The sequence below is a fragment of the Coccomyxa subellipsoidea genome, assembly GCF_000258705.1.
Source record: "Coccomyxa subellipsoidea C-169, whole genome shotgun sequence".
In the NCBI taxonomy this organism is placed as follows: domain Eukaryota; kingdom Viridiplantae; phylum Chlorophyta; class Trebouxiophyceae; family Coccomyxaceae; genus Coccomyxa; species Coccomyxa subellipsoidea.
This window is the reverse complement of record NW_005178041.1, coordinates 949,562-961,156: the sequence shown is the minus strand read 5'-3', so window position 1 is coordinate 961,156 and position 11,595 is coordinate 949,562. Positions and strand designations below refer to the sequence as shown.

The 11,595-nt window shown below is 51.7% G+C and overlaps 3 protein-coding genes across 3 annotated transcripts; 1 reads left to right on the top strand and 2 right to left on the bottom strand.

Moving 5' to 3' along the window:
- Positions 1-527: 527 nt before the first annotated feature.
- Positions 528-2,451, bottom strand: COCSUDRAFT_39512 (hypothetical protein; the record flags this gene model as incomplete). Its single annotated transcript, XM_005650893.1, has 6 exons — positions 528-743; positions 953-1,164; positions 1,379-1,581; positions 1,679-1,927; positions 2,046-2,251; positions 2,344-2,451. The coding sequence occupies 6 exons, from the start codon at positions 2,449-2,451 to the stop codon at positions 528-530; spliced, it is 1,194 nt and encodes a 397-aa protein (XP_005650950.1).
- An 814-nt stretch (positions 2,452-3,265) lies between these two features.
- On the top strand, positions 3,266-5,337 carry COCSUDRAFT_58942 (hypothetical protein; the record flags this gene model as incomplete). The annotated part of the gene is made up of 7 exons (XM_005650892.1): positions 3,266-3,331; positions 3,614-3,665; positions 3,925-4,067; positions 4,230-4,352; positions 4,552-4,746; positions 4,876-5,060; positions 5,187-5,337. 7 exons carry the CDS (start codon positions 3,266-3,268, stop codon positions 5,335-5,337), a joined length of 915 nt encoding a protein of 304 aa, XP_005650949.1.
- Positions 5,338-7,879: 2,542 nt separating this feature from the next.
- COCSUDRAFT_58941 (hypothetical protein) lies at positions 7,880-11,220 on the bottom strand (the record flags this gene model as incomplete). Its single annotated transcript, XM_005650891.1, has 6 exons — positions 7,880-8,098; positions 8,537-8,667; positions 8,888-9,057; positions 9,247-9,495; positions 9,708-9,916; positions 11,155-11,220. 6 exons carry the CDS (start codon positions 11,218-11,220, stop codon positions 7,880-7,882), a joined length of 1,044 nt encoding a protein of 347 aa, XP_005650948.1.
- Positions 11,221-11,595: the final 375 nt, after the last annotated feature.

The following is an 11,595-nucleotide window of genomic DNA, read 5'->3' as shown; positions in this document are numbered from 1 at the left end:
AAGCTAGAGGTCCAGGTTGCCTCCATGGAAACATGTGCTGAACATTGAAACTCAGTCCCCTGTAGCCTAGCGAGAATGACATGTAATCACTCTGGTAGCTTGTCAGACTCTCTCCTTGAGGAGATCATTCATCAAATCAACAGTACTGCAAAGTTTGAAACTCTGAGTGCAAGCGTCACACAAGACTTTCCAACTCTCTCAAACAATATCAGACACGCAGAGGGCCTTTGTACTTGCTGCAAGGCCTAGGAATCCCACCCAACGAAGAAAAACTGCCACATAAAATTGGCCGTGGCGGCTCCCAGTCTCGCTGGTGCCCGTGTGTCAAGTGCTCTGATAAGACTATCTGCAACAGGTTGCAGAGGCTTCCTCTAAAGTAGGAAGTCAACTTCCTCAGGCGCATGGAATTAATGTGTGTGACAATCAAATTGGCTGCAGCAACGATGGCTGCCTTAAAGACAAGCCTAATTACCTCAATACCTGCACCTCCAGTCTCCTTGCAGCGAATGGGCTGCAGAGGAGACATCTCAAAATGGTGCTACTCGCATGGAAGGTCGCCTTTTCATGCTCCTGGCAGGCCTAAGCTCGTGCCACACAATGGTGTCTGTGTCAATGTCCAGCCAGCACCCGTACCGATCCCCCTCCCCGTAGAAGATGCGCACAAAGGACGCCTCCGCATCACTGCTGCCCTCCTTTGGTAGAACGTGGAAGGAACTGACCACCAGTGCCGTCTTCAGGAAGCCCTGCAAAGCACAGAGTTGCCAGTGAGCCTCAGGTCCTGGCGGTAGGGATGTCTGCTATGCTCACCACTGCACCTTGCAGGCAGCAGCAATTCTTTACTGCTTGGCAGCAACCATTGGTGTTAGGTGGTGCAGATTCTTGGCATAACGGAAGGACCAGTCACATGCAACAACACAGCACAGCAGAGGGGAAAACCACGGCATCAACCTACCTCATTCCTGTAGTCCTGGTTGCTCAAGATTGGCCCGGCTGAGATGTGAGTGATGGCGTGGGTGTCTCGGTCCATGCGGACAGCCCAGTTTATGTACTGCCCCTGTTTTGTGTGCAACATGCCAATCAGCTGCTGGTGCTGGGCGCCATGCTGGATGTCCCAGGGCACTGGGTTGCCGCTGATGTGCACCTGGCCCCTCCCGATGTCCAGGCCTGCACAGAAAGGGCCGCAGATATCAGCTGCGAGTGTTAGTTGGCGGGATGTGCAAAGTGTCAACTGTGGTACAGATCTCACTGACAGCTCGAAACAGAAGGCACACGACCAAGTGATAGAGCCCTGTGATTGCGCAAACAATATCATCTACAACGCCCGTGAGACTGCATGCTTTGTCAAGCTTCATGCTCCTAGCTTGCTGAGGAACACCACCTGTGCCATTGTTGAGGGTGGCTGTGGACCTACCAGTGGCCTGCAGAATGGGAATGGTCTCGCGCACGTAGCAAGTCCGAGATCGAAGTTTGGGTTCGAATGGTTGCACGGGGTCGAATTCCAACACCACTGTGCAAGGAAGGGTCCCGTACAGTATGAGCAGCTTCCCGTCCTCTTCCCAGAATCCCCAGTTTTTCTCCCTCCTGCACACAGCACCGGCATTGTTGCTCTATCTGGCCACTTCACAAGCAAAATTTGTCAGGTAAATTTAAAAATGATGAGCAGGACATGGGCCCACACCTGAAGCCTGCATCTTGGCAGTTCTGCCTGATGTCAAGCAAGGCGAGCAGCTTTTTGAACGCTCCCACTTGAGTAGTGCCCTGGTCTGGCACCACTGCAGCTTCTAAGCTTGGATCCAACGTGCTGAAACGGTGCAGCAGCCTCACAGCCCCTCCTTGCAGGTCCAGCTTGGATATGGCCATGCGCTCTTTCCCAGGCATGTATCCAATCCAGTGCCCCAGATACATCTCCCCCTTCCACACAAATGGCCTGCACAAAAAAGGAAGCCAATCGCACCTACTTTCAAGGTCTGCAAGATAATCTGTATGATGGAAGAGGGCCCTCGAAAGGAACACTTTTGTGATGGTGACAGAGCAGGGGGGCATACCTCCAATCAGCAGCCTTGTACACCTGGGCCCCCTCAGCATTTGCCAGCTGCTGATAGCTTGCATCCAGGTCCAGCATGCGGACTGCTGTTGAGGCCTCAGTTGAGGGCAGCGTGCCATTTCCCATGTCCAAGACCAGAGGATGCGATCGCATTCGCCCTTCCAGATACGTCCCGAAACGAGTGTAGTTTGATATACCAAACCAGATCTGCAACCCATGAACAGACAAAAGTGACACTGCTGTCCAATATAAGATTAGCTGCAGGATGATTGACGCAGAGCCTGGGCGCGCATTCGCACCTCGTCCAGTGTCATAATGGCGTGCCACTTCCCCGTGCTGGGATCGCGGACTGCAGCAGGGTTGTACGGACCCTGAGTTTCGTTGATGTATTGGGGAGGCACCTTCATCCTGTTGCAAGTCCGAGATGATTGCACTACGTAGGTCGAATGCACACTGGACGTTGTGATGAATACCCTCGGTGTTTCCACCATGTACAGCTGGTTTGTCCGTAAAATGAACAGCAGTATGCATGTCGTCAGGGCTCCGAACGCAAAAGAGAACACTGACAAGCGATGTTGCCGGCTGGGACCATCGACTGCTGCTGCAGGCCCCTTCGGCAGGCTCTCGCTGCAGGTAGCGACCATCCTACAACCCCCTAACCACACGAAATCCCGTCAGGGCTCGCAACCATGTTGTCCACTTCTTCAAGGAACTTTTTGGAGAAATTTGTTCGGAGGGCCTCATCCTCGGATCAGGGTGCAGTCATCCTTGTGCGTCGGCTTTGGTGATCGTGACTGATCCCTGGAGACCCTAAAGAGTTATAACCTAGGGTATGTTCCCATCAGCTGATTCATCGGTGATCGCTGCTATGAATGGGGCCGTAGCAGTCCCCCTGTGGCCAGATACGGTATGCGTACCTTCAAGTGTGGTCTGCAAGGAACCTTTGACCGTGTCCCCCAGTGTGAGAGTGGAAGGAAAAAGCACCACATGCCGCACGGTGACTGGACGGCGAAGTAAATCAATTTTTCTGCCTTCTTCACTTGGTTGGCGGCAACAATTTGCTTTCGATACAAGCCTTTGATGGAAAACCGTTGGGTAACTGCTCCAAAACGAGTTGCCGGGGACTTAGTGCCTACTGAGATCAGATCTGTCCTCTGAAGTTGTGCGTTACCATCACAATCGAGGAGATGTGGAAAAGTATCCGGTTTCATCATTCGTGTTATGGCCCAGATCAGGCTCCAGTCGCCGTCTGTGGACAACCAAGATAGCTTCCTTCATGTGGTGCAGGTGCATGGGCAGGACTCTGAGACTTTCATGAGATTGGTGTGAAGATGCGCTGGCCTGCAGCATGGGGACTCCTTTTGACCATTGCATTCTGTGCCAGCAGTATTGCTTGGGAAGGCCTACCTGAAGCACACTATGATGTGCGAGATTTCGCCCCATCCTTAGTGGCTGCACCTGGACCGTGATTTGGCGCGCCTTCACACATACGTTGCTATGCGGCGCAGAGGCTGAGGATTGCTTTACATGGCAACAGAACTGTCACACAGTGAGTCTTGTGCCTGGCAGGTGATCTTTGACCGGGAGTTTGTTCACAATGTTCCCAAGGGACCACTCAAGGGTGTGATATTTGCATTTCCCGGGTGCGACCAGCTCCCCACTGAATGGGGCTTTTCCTCGCGTCACTGCCCTCTCTGTTCAGGTCAGCCTCTTGCCTTACCCTGTACCATCATGTTTGTTATCTTGATCACTTTGTCTGCAAGCATATGCAGACCCAGGTCACCATCCCATCAATGATATCCTCAGCAAGCGCTGTGCACTTGGACAGATTGTCCAGCGAGCTTCTGTGGCATGCAATGAGGCATTGGTGTGATCTGCAGGACTGGCAGAGGAGATAGCCATAGTGTCGACTGCTGTACAGAGGGGCTATGCAGTGGTCAGTGTGGGGCCACATCTGTCAGGGGCCTCTGACAGGTGCTGGACAAAGACTTGGCCACCAGAGGCAAGCATAGAGATCCCTGAGGTGCGCTGCAAAACTCAGAATGCACAAATGAGGCCCTTTTGGCCAGAAGCAGTGCTTCTTCGCTTCACTGGCTGATCTCTGCTTCACAAGGACCACACTCAGTCATTGAGAAGTATGCTTCTGTCTGTTGTCTGCTACGATTACTGTTCTGCACCTGTGCAGTTGAAGAGGGCCATCCGGCATGTCTTGGAGGAGCAAAAGTGGTGGGGGCTGCCTCGATACCTGCTGGGATCATCTGCGGGCGGAGCGGCAGCTCTGCTGTTTGCTACTCGGTTCCCTGTGCAGGTGCACAATCTTTGCAAGTGGGCACTGAAGTGTCTGAAGAAGATGACCTTTGCATTTGCAACCCAAGCGGCAGATCAGGAGTGATTAGAGTGAACATCAGGACATGCATTTATGGGTTGAGATGATTCTGGCCAGAGCTTGGCAGCAGACATGCTTGGAACAGAGCTGCCTGTTGAAGGCGTTTTCATGACCAATGCAGGCAGTGGCGAGCTTAGTGATGGGTTTTAGGCCGGATGAACTCTTTGAAGAGAAGCAGCTTGTCAGCCGGAATGTTGACCAGCCAGGAGGCAACGCCTCATGGCCTTTTCCTCCAGTATTTTTTCTGGAGGCCAGGAATGACCAGGACATCTACAAGGAGCGCATACACAGGAGCATTTACTTCCTCAAGCAGCAGGTGCGTGACGCCTACTGGACTTGTATCTCACTTGATCTCAGACGTGGCCCCTCGGTTTGTCAGCCGGCTGGATCAATCCTGCAGATGACTCAGCTTTGTCGTGATATGTGTCGTGCCACTGTGCCCCAGGGATTGCATGCGGAACATGTCATGATGGAGCCCTATGCCCTGACACCTGCCACGTTTAGCGAACGGGTCCCTGACATCACTTTTGCCTTGTCAAGCACTCTGTATGAGGAGTTGCAAGCAGCCGGCATTGTCAATGCAACCGGGTTCACCATGTACCCACATGACCTGGAAGACAGAGCAAGGCAGTGCGTCTCATACTCTCATCCTTGTCATGCCAATCTTCATGCATGCAATGCTGTGATTGGTGCTTGGACCATTTGCCAGGAAATCTGAACGTAGCATTAATGAGTGCTGAGGTGTGCTGGGTGCAGGGATGACATGAGGGAAACCTTGTTTGGAATCTTAGTGAAGCACTTTACAAGCAAGCTGGGGAAGACGGGGCCCCTGCATGATGGCTACATGCGGGTCTTCATTGAGATGTTTTATGCGTCTCAAGCGAGTGAGCTCCCATCCTCATACTGACCACCCACCTGAGAGCCATGATTCCTTCTTTCAGGCTTGCTGAATCTTGAATACAGGTAATAAGTTGCAATGTTTGTACTGATGGAGGCCAGTGAAACTTTTTGGCATCCATGCAGATCATGAGACTCGGGCCAAAGAGATGGACAGCATTGTAGACTTTTTTGAGCGGGAAGGCGTGCCAGATGCACAGCCCATAACCGGTGACATGCATGATCTGGTCAGACAGGATGAGAGCGCTGCAGAAGTGCTCCTACGCAGAACAGGTATGGTATTTTCCCTTCGCTGCTACAAGCTTCGAACAAGTACCCAGATCTCCAAAGATAAACTGCACATTGCTGTTATAAACGAGGGACGGGACGATATGCAATCAGCTGATGTGCTCGTGGACAGTAGGAGCAGTTAAAAAGTATGCTATGGTGAGCAAGAATCACATAACATTGCCGGTTTATTTGCAGGACACTTACCTGGGAAAATCTGCAAACTGGCAAGACGGCATGTGGCTCCCGTGTGAGGCCCGTTGAGGGTCAGCTGCATCAGCAGGTCTCCATCTGTCATCACATACAGCTTTGTGGCAATGCAGGGTTGCGACACATGTCGTGAGCCTGTTGGGTGATGATCTTGCTTTGTCTTAGTAAGAACTGACTGTTGAATTGGCAACTGTTAGCTGGCGTCGCCCATCAAGGCGGTGTCAAGAGTGTGCCATCAGAATTGGAGGAATTGCTGCAGCTGATGTCCACGAGAAGGCGCATTAGCCTGAGCAGCATTTTTAAAGTCCGCCACTGCAACGGCGGACTTCAAAGCGCATGAGTGCAGCCTATGTGCTGCATTTGCAAAGCATGTGCTCTTGCTACGCTGGAGTATGACTGCTGGAGTTCGCCAGAGTGAAGCTGCTCTAGTGGGAAATTGCCCCGAGGGCAGTAATGTTAGTGGTGCATATCTGGCCTCAGAGCATTACTGGGATTGCTTTGAGACTGGGGTGAAAGAGGTTGAGCGGTTTAGGCCCCCTGCCAGTCGTTTTAGTCAGGGCGTCGTTGACCACCCCGTCTAGCAGGGGGTGGTTCAAATACTGAGTACTGGGTCCACGGTGGATTTGGGTCTTGCTTGGATCTGCCCAAGTTTAATAAGGTATAGAATTTGTGCCAAAAATTATATGGCGGCCTTCGGCTAATCTGCTGACGCACCTTGCAACTGGCAGGAAAGGCATATCATCGTACAAATGATTGTAATAATATTTGTTTTACGTGCAGATCTCTTGAGGCCGGTGTATTTAGGAGTTTGTGCAGCTCTCACAAGTGTGTGATCATAATTTTGAACTGAATACAGGCGTCCATGGGTGCATAGCACCAAGGCAGATCAGATCTAGATGCGGTGATTCTCAAACAAAATTGTAAATCTGCATGCAAGGGTCTCAATCTTGCGCAATATAGGCTTGCCCTCAGGAACATTATATTGTTTACATGCTCTTCCAGTGGCACGCGCCTTCAACTCAGTAATATAAATTGGCAGAGCAATGTCTGCCATGCAGCTTTGCACTGGCCAGCTTTCCATGGAAGACCTTGCTCTGCAGTGAAACCACACACATTTTGACAGGGCAATACAGGTGCAATTGCACACTGAACAGAAATACATAATTTTGTTAGCTAGCCGTCACAATCGCCACATCAATCAAGAAAGGCAATCGCAAGAACGTCGCTTCTAGCAGCTTGCTGATAATTTACTGCTTAATATTCGCTGAAAGTGCAGCACACGCCTGAGTTCACTCTCCTGACTGAAAATCTGAATTGCAAGCAAGATTGCAAGCAATGGGGATGAGCGTCAATCATGCTGACCCTCTGGTTCAGCAAGATTGATGCTCAGTTGGAAAGCACCTCGAATTGAAGAGCATATTATTGTTGGCCAGGCTTGCCAATATGTGGCTGCCAGATGCCCATGTTGTTGCAAAAGAAAAAAATGATGCCTCTCAAATCAAACACAGAATCTTCCTGGCCAGACACTCAAGACTGACACTGTGTGTTCACAAGCAGAAAGTACAAGCCAGCATGCATGCAGGTCTGATTCGACTCTCAATTCCAATAGGAAAAGAACTCTGTACAGAATCTTTGTCTGATCCACAAAGTGGCTGATTTTAATTTAAACATCCTGAACACACGGCGCATTGACAAAATACTGCCAAGCGGCCTTGACTCCTCTGCACCAACTGCAGAAGCCTTGGAGCCCCACAATGGACAAGGTCCAAGTCTTGAAAGACAAGCAGAAGCATTCTGAATCAGAAGCCTTTTATCAGTATATCATATGATGGGCTACCAGCGCAGCTGCCTGTCTTATGCGCAGAACTGGACAGTGTGGGACGCTGGCAAAATTTGCAGACCCATAATTGGCTGGCCTGGAGGAATAACCAGCACCTCTACCGTGTCGAAAAGAGAGGCAACTCATGTCGAGGGGCTGTCTCCATTTGGTGCACTTGGCGCACTCAGTGTGCCCCCTTATTTAGGGCCCTTAATGTGCCCTTTTATTGAGCTCCTACAGGACTTGGAAGCAAGCTTCAGAGGGGCGCAACCCTCAGAGCTTTCCTGCGAGGCTTGGTGCTGCGGTTAGGCCTGAGCTCATGCCACACAATGGTGTCTGTGTCGATATCCAGCCAGCACCCATACCGATCCCCCTCCCCATAGAAGACGCGCACAAAGGACGCCTCCGCATCACTGCTGCCCTCCTTTGGCAGCACGTGGAAGGAACTGACCACCAGTGCCGTCTTCAAGAACCCCTGCATGCCCACACGAGGCAACAATCAGGTATGCACCTCACATGCTGACCTGTCTCAATGTCACTCATTTTGGCAATGGGACCTGGCAGCTTGCAGCAGGTCCTTTTTCTCGTGATATTGTGCAGAGATTAATAAGGCAGGAGCCATCTGGAGAAGCAGCATGCAGCCAAGTAAATATGCAATCTCTACCCGGCAGTGAGATAATCTTCAGAAGCTGATGCCTCCAAGAATAAATTGAGCCTTAATAGAATTCATCACGTCTGGCACCAGTGCTGCAATGCAAAGCCGTAACAGAAGTCTACATCATACTACACAAATTCAAAATCAGCACAGGAACGAGATGAAGCAAGGACTTGCCTCATTCCTGTAGTCTTGGTTGCTCAGGATTGGCCCGGCTGAGATGTGGGTGATGGCGTGGGTGTCTCGGTCCATGCGGACAGCCCAGTTGATGTACTGCCCCCGTTTTGTGTGCAGCATGCCAAACAGCTGCTGGTGCTGGGCGCCATGCTGGATGTCCCAGGGCACTGGGTTGCCGCTGATGTGCACCTGGCCCCTCCCTATGTCCAGCCCTGCACAGGGCGATAAACTGTGAATGCGCCAAGCTTAAATCTTGACAACTCTCCTCAGCAGCGTCTGATACAACATTGAGAAGAGACTGCGATGTCATGTCACAGTGACCATGCCATGCAGAGCACAAAAAGAGCGTTCATGCAAGAGGTCTAGGAGTCCTGCTGTCATGCAAGCGCCCTGAGCTATGGTAGCAGGTTACAGGTATGGCATGTGTTTTACCGGAAGCCTGCAGGATGGGAATGGTATCAAGCACGTAGCAGGTCCGTGAGCGAATTGAGGGCTCAGACGGCCGCAGAGGGTCAAACTCAAGGACCACAGTGCAGGGCAATATGCCATACAGAATGAGCAGCTTGTCGTCCTCTTCCCAGAAGCCCCAGTTCTTCTCCCTCCTGCAGCAGGCCACCGATGTCTTAGCCTCTATTGTCTCAGCCTCTACTGAGCATATACTTGACCCATGCTCAGAACTTGACCCTTGCCATTGGAGAATCTCCTGGCCCACAGTGCAGGCTTTGTTGCCGCTTGGCAAGGCATGCACTTTTTCCGTACAGCAGAAAATAGAGGCAGGCACGCCTCAATACCTGAACCCCTTGACTTGGCATGGCTGCCTTGCGGTCAGAAAGTCAAGCAGCCTGCTGATGGCACCAGCCGGGCTTGTGGCCTGCTCTGGCAATATTGAGGCCTCTACGGTTGGGTTGAGGGTGCTGAAGCGATGCAGCAGCTGCACAGCCCCTCTCTGCAGGTCCACTCTGGATATGGCCATTCGCTCCTCCCCAGGCATGTAAGCCACCCAATGCCCAACATAAAAGTCACCCTTCCAAACAAACGGCCTGCACATGCATACTAAGAGGCTTTTTGACTGTGTCACAAGGATTCTGCCGTATGCATGTTACTGAGAGTAGAAGGCAGCACATGCATTTTCTTGAGACACAAGAGCTGTGTTTACCGTCATGAGACTCTGAGGGGCACGCACAGGAGGTTGGTGACTCTTTTGGATCCGAGAGGCTCAGTCTATCTGCTTTTGATGGAAGGTAAGGCTCACCTCCAATCAGCAGCCTTGTACACCTGTCCACCCTCAGCCAGCGCCAGCTGCTGGTAGCTCTCATCCAGGTCCAACATTTGTGCTTCTGTGTGTATTTTATTGGTGGAGGGTAGGGCGCCAGATCCCATGTCTACAAGCAGGGGGTGAGAGCGCATGCGTCCCTCCAGATACGTGCCAGAGCGAGTGAACTCGCTGTTGCCAAACCAGACCTGAGCAAGCGGCAGCGAAATTGTCACGTCCGATATTTGAATAGGACTGAGGACTTGCGTTTGATACTTGTGGGTGACATGACCAGCATTAGAGCCGTGGGAAGTACATCGTAACCAAATATACTCTAGCAACGCTTGTGACGCACAACCATACGCAAGCCCTCGCAAGCCAGCTTGTCGCTTACCTCGTCGAGGGTCAAAATCGTGTACCATCTGCCACTGCTGGGGAGCCGAGTTGCAGCAGGATTGTATGGACCCTGACTCTCATTCGTGTATCGCAAGGGCAGCTTGATCCTGTTGCAGATCCGGGAAGATTGCGGAGGACCGAAGGGATGCACATTGGACGTTGTGACTGACATCCTCGGAGTGTCGGCTGCCTGGTACAGGTCGTTCCGTAGAACAACAACCAAGAGGCATGTCATCGCCGCCCCGACAGCAAATGAAGCGGCTAGGGACCCCAATATCCCGCTGAGACTGGACCTATCCCTAGATGGTTCCTTCTCGCTGCAGAAGGACACCATCATTACAGCTGCTGCCGACACCCCTTGATCTCATACGCATGCTTCCTGCAGCACGCTGATGGCCATCTTGAAAGAATCGCCTTCCGAAAGGTTTTGGACGGAGATCACTAAAAGGTGACTATCCCTGATGGTGATGTCAACACAGTCGGCTGTCCCTATAGTCGCTAGCTAGGTCGCTGCAGCTTCGTGCCGGCGTCCAGGTAATCCAAATCCTTCCAGTTTGGGCAGAAGTGAACTCGATGATATATTCGTTGTAAGATTCCGCTCGCAACAGTCAACACAGGTGACCCGGGAAGAGCCTGCTGGGTACCACGGAACCCGTGTCTCCATGGTGTGATATTGTCGACGACTGAAGGCTGCATTGGTTCCTCTTCCAGTGAAGATGAAAAAAGGGTTGGAAATTCTGCGGACTAACACAACATAGCGTGCAGAGACACCTTTTGCTCCGATGTAAGTGAATACGACAGAGTGGGTTATAAAGATGCGTGCACGCCGATGGGATCCACGAGGTGAGTGCCCCCTCTCAGGCAGCCTGTTTGCAGCTCTTGTGCACTGAAGCATGGTTGTGATTTTTAGGTATGTAGGACTCTGGATGTGGCTCCCATTTGGGTTGATGCTCCAGGACTGTGCGTGTAGGTCGCTAGAAGTGAGGACACGGAAAGAGAAAATGGGGTCAAATATGCCCCTAATATTGCTGTGGATGATACTCTGGCGTACAGCCATGATCTCTTCCACGCCGATGATGTCGGGGGGCAGCACGGCAAGCGTTGACTGGAAGGCCATCCCTGAAGCTCACTATGATGTAGGACGTCCTTCGGTTGCATAGTTGTCCTTAGATGCACCACTACAAGTCTGCTCAGCAAGCAATCTTAAGACTACAAGGTCCCTGCTGGCACTGGCACTATAAGGAATTGCCTTCCTGTTTCGTGCAGGTACTATTTGGCAGGGAATTTGTGCAATCGATACCAAAGGGCCCTTTGAAGGGTCTTATATTCGCATTCCCTGGCTGTGACCAGTTTCCCACAGAGTGGGGGTTCCCATCACAACATTGTCCATTCTGTTCAGGTGAGAACGCAGATCGAACCATTGATTTGACAGCGGAATTGTGACAGGCTGGCGTACTCCGGACAGAGTGAGATGTCGGCAGTAGCGTGCAGG